Below are 4,449 nucleotides of genomic sequence, written 5' to 3' on the forward strand. Positions count from 1 at the left end.
AACTTTAAGGAGACTGGCCAGAAAGAGAGAGAGAAATAATACTCACAGTGCTGTTGGGAAGTTGTTAGCTAACTTTAAGGAAACTGGCCAGAAAGAGAGAGAGAAATAACACTCACAGTGCTGTTGGGAAGTTTTTAGATAACTTTAAGGAGACTGGCCAGAAAGAGAGAGAGAAATAACACTCACAGTGCTGTTGGGAAGTTGTTAGATAACTTTAAGGAGACTGGCCAGAAAGAGAGAGAGTAATAACACTCACAGTGCTGTTGGGAAGTTGTTAGCTAACTTTAAGGAGACTGGCAGTGTGGATCATTGACAATGACACGAATATGCTTCAACGTTCTAAAATAAGGAAAATAGCGTCTCCAAACGTATTTCGAATTACAAAACAGCACGTGGAATACATTCCGTAAAGTTCGTTGAAATACCTATAGTTCCAGACTTTTCAGACACCCTATAGTATCATAGATAGGCTTTAACATTCATAGGTTAACTTCTGAAGTAAGAACTTGCCACTACTTGACTTGCTCTCAACATGAATTTGATGTAATTGGATTTGATCAATAAGGACTTAGGTAAATTTTATGCACATCTTAAGATCACATGGATCAAAACATTACAGACAATTTATTAAGACCTGAAATTAAATGAGCGCTCCTTAACAGTTATATCGTATATCGTGTGTAAGAAACAGAAGCACTACTAGTGACTTTTAGAACCACAAATTTCATATTTATTCGCATAAATAACTCTTTATAATTCTAACGAATTCAAATTCAAATTTAATCACAGAAATAAACAATATACGGGTTAGAATGTATGAAAACTAACGACTTATACACTTTATAAGACGGTAACGTATAAGTTAGAGGTTCGGATTTTGTTTTTATAGGAGTAAATAAGAGCCAGCGGTGGAAATCTTTTTATTTTTTTAATATGAAATGTTATTCTATTTAGGTAAGACTGACGACAAAACTATTTCATATAGGCAAGAGTTACATGTTAGTGTATGAATATCCTAACAACTGTGAACAGACAGCAAACATGTAAACTAGAAATGGAAAACAAAAAGTTATCAAAATCTAACAATATACAGGTTTAATCAATAAACTTAGTTCAAGGGAGGTCCAGTTCAATCTACACTTTGACCAACTTGTGTTATTGTGTTATACTAGTTTTTGAGAATTCCACTCCTCATCAGTAACTCTGAACACAAGTTAATCAAAGTGAGATAAGCTGGAGTTATATCATAGTGAAAAGTATCAAACACACTGTTGGTGTGAATGTGCTTTGTAGTCACTATGAGAAAAACCTATACACTGAATAGGTGAAGTGAAGAAAAAATATCTTTGGCCACTATTCAGTTCTTCACGTTGTATAGCTACACAATTGACCTCCTTTGAATTTAAACTTCAAAATTACACAATTTTCGGACTACTAAGTATATTTATTATATCTGCTATTATGCGGCTATATGATGTAAAAATCTGAATAGTGGCCAAAGACAGTTTTTTCTTCACTTCACCTATTCAGTGCATAGGTTTTTCTCATAGTGACCACAAAGCACGTTCACACCAACAGTATGTTTAATAAACAGGTTAGAACATATGAAAACGGCGTATTAGTTTTTCAAAAACAGATATAAAGAACCGATAATCATTCTAATAATTCAAACAAAAACCCATCAAAATACATAACACTGATAGGACATATCATAAACGTTTTTGACTGAATTAGAATTTATGTATAGACGGCGTTACTGACAAACACTTATTACTTCTTTGTTCAATACTAAGGTATCACCTGTCGTCATTATTCTTTGAAATACTGGGATGACAGATCATTAACAAATCAGCAACTAATTCTTATTTCACTACGTGATGTTTAGGAGATAATTTCATCGGTTTCTTTCTCAAATGGATAGTCACGTTTACCAACAACGTGGACAGAATAATTTAGAAATTTACAATCTGTTTTTCATGTGTATCAGTATATTTTCGGCTTAGAGTGACGGGATTTTTTGCAAGTACAATGTTATTTGTTCATAATGCATTTGCAATATTAGTTTCAAGAGCAAGCTTTGTTTGGTCAGAAACTAAATTATTTAAAACTGTAAATTCCAAGTTTAAATAAATCGAACGATGCAGCAAATTTATAGTTGAACTCTAAATCATCTATTTAGGGTGGAGAAGTGTGTCGAAAGACAATTTATTTCTCTTTCTGTATTTGTATATATCATCTGTGATATAACAAAGAAACCTTACTGAAATGTTCTCTGACTACACTACCTATAACGACTACTTTCAAAGCTTGCTTGTGAAAATTGTTTTCTGTTTATTCTACAAATTCCAAGTTGTGAAATAATTAAGATTGAATGTTTACTGAATGTAAACGCCTTAAGAAAATGACTTCAAAAACACAAAATTAGTTGAAACGCGAAGCTCAATTTTTAATGAAGCATAAAATTAAAAACTATATGGAAAAATTAGAGCTCTTTAAGACAGAAAAAGAATGACAACGGCAAATTGAACTTCTTTTAAAAAGGTTTTCGTCTTCAATCAGGAGTTAAAAGGTCATTCTTCCTAATGATCGTGGTTTGCCGATTCTAGTTCATTGTTACTTACTGTTTTTTTTGTGATTCTACATGGTTTAAATAACAAGGAAAAGCCTAACTTGATATTGTTTTCAAAATAAAAATTCAATTTCGAACACGTCGGCAGATGGCACTGTTATCCACAAAAGTTCTTGTACATAGTAGTAATTGTTATTTCTCTCAATGTCTGGTAAAGTACTTGTTATCTCATAAGTTAGTTGTACTTCATTACACCGAAATTTTATACAGAAAAAAATTTCTGTAATGAGAAAGAACTGATAAACTGATTTAACTGTAGGTTTGTTGTAGTTGTGATATTTTAGTTTGAGAAGCACAATTTCCGCTACAAGACTTATCTTTCTTTTTAATGACGCCCAAGTGTCCGGACACGGACAGGAAAAACTCGTAGCTTACATTTTGAATCCTTTGTGCAACAATATTTTCATACGCCTAAGAGAAACTTAACTATGCCAACAATGTAATACGCTTTTATTAAGAGAGGTACTTATACATATAGAAAAAAAAACAAAAAAGGTTGGCAGACCCGTCTCGGAAAGGAAGGCTTACGTGAACCCGGATCTCTCGTCAATAGGGTTTTTCGCTTTGCCGATTCATCTGGAGATCACAGGTATGTAAAATCCGGAGTACAGAAAACAAATTCCAAAATCTGTCAAAATCTACGTGCTCAATCTCAACAACAATACGGAAGTACGTTTATCCATTTGATGATTGTTGACAAAAGGATTCGTCATAAAAAAAGCTTAGTCCTATATTATTTTATTTCTAATCTGCACCAAAACGTTTCTATTTTGTCCTTACAATACTAAAAGAAAGGTATATGTTTATTCAGTTCTTAGTTATAAAGAGTAAGAGCACGAAAGCTCCTGCTACCTTTCTTAAGTAAAAAAAAAACACAATTTTTTATCTAATGATTTACTTTTTGAGAAACTGCGGTTTTGTTTGTCCTGTTGTTTGTACTTACTTTACAAGCTATATATATCATCATTCATCGACCCTTAACCTCATATACAGTACAGATCGTTTTGTTCACTATCTTCTCAATTACAATTATAGACAAAATCTAACGAACATTATGTACTTTCACGTGACAGAGAAGAAGCAAAGGCCAAAGAATAAATATGTAAACGAAAAAAGCAGAACAAAACTTGATGTTTAAACTAGCTATAAGTAAAATATATCGCGTTCCTCTTAATTCTGTGCGAATCTTTTTATTTTCCTTTTTCCTGTACTCACCTGCTAATCTTGGTGCAAAAAATCTTTGCTGTCTTGCCGCTAGTAACCATGGGTACGCAGGATACTGGGACTCCCGACCGACGAAGAACGGGGATACCGGAGGATATGCGGGTGAAACCGGGGAGTAAAGGTATGGTGAGAGCGGTTCTCCGTGACCTAGACAAACAGTAACAGGCCGAGCTGAAGGAAATGTCCCGGGAAATGTTGGAACAGAATGCGTAAGCACTGATTCAGGAATAGAGGTCCGAATATGAGTTGGTTGTGGTGGAACAGTGTTGGTGTCCGCTCGAGAATCATCAGTGTCCTTCCCTACCAACGACTCGATAGAGAACGGTAATTTAGGTTTAGTAGAGACGGGCATTATTGGGGTCGGAGCTTGAGGCATCATGCTGACATGGGAACCGACCCCTATGACTGCTGGTCAACTTGATATGCTTTCAGCGTTGTTATGCTCCAGTTGCACCTGAAGACGTCAATCTCTACTGAGGTCAGACTTTAGCGTGTTTCAGCGTAAGTTACTTTACAACCCTTAACAAAATCGGAAGGTCGCTAATTTTGTCTGTTTCGCCAGCATTTTGATCGACTAATTATCTCGCTTAAATGTT

The 4,449-nt window shown here is 34.6% G+C and overlaps 1 protein-coding gene across 1 annotated transcript in view; it reads right to left on the minus strand.

Moving 5' to 3' along the window:
• Positions 1–4,232, minus strand: part of LOC106459570 (homeobox protein EMX1-like) — a gene marked incomplete at its 3' end in the record, with an annotated part of 22,491 nt that extends 18,259 nt beyond the window's left edge. Inside the window, exon 1 of the mRNA XM_013919196.1 lies at positions 3,845–4,232. Coding sequence (XP_013774650.1) covers positions 3,845–4,232 — 388 coding nt within the window. The remainder of the gene's footprint in view (positions 1–3,844) is intronic.
• Between the last annotated feature and the right edge of the window lie 217 nt (positions 4,233–4,449).

Source organism: Limulus polyphemus, unplaced genomic scaffold, assembly GCF_000517525.1.
Source record: "Limulus polyphemus unplaced genomic scaffold, Limulus_polyphemus-2.1.2 Scaffold630, whole genome shotgun sequence".
Lineage (NCBI taxonomy): Eukaryota > Metazoa > Arthropoda > Merostomata > Xiphosura > Limulidae > Limulus > Limulus polyphemus.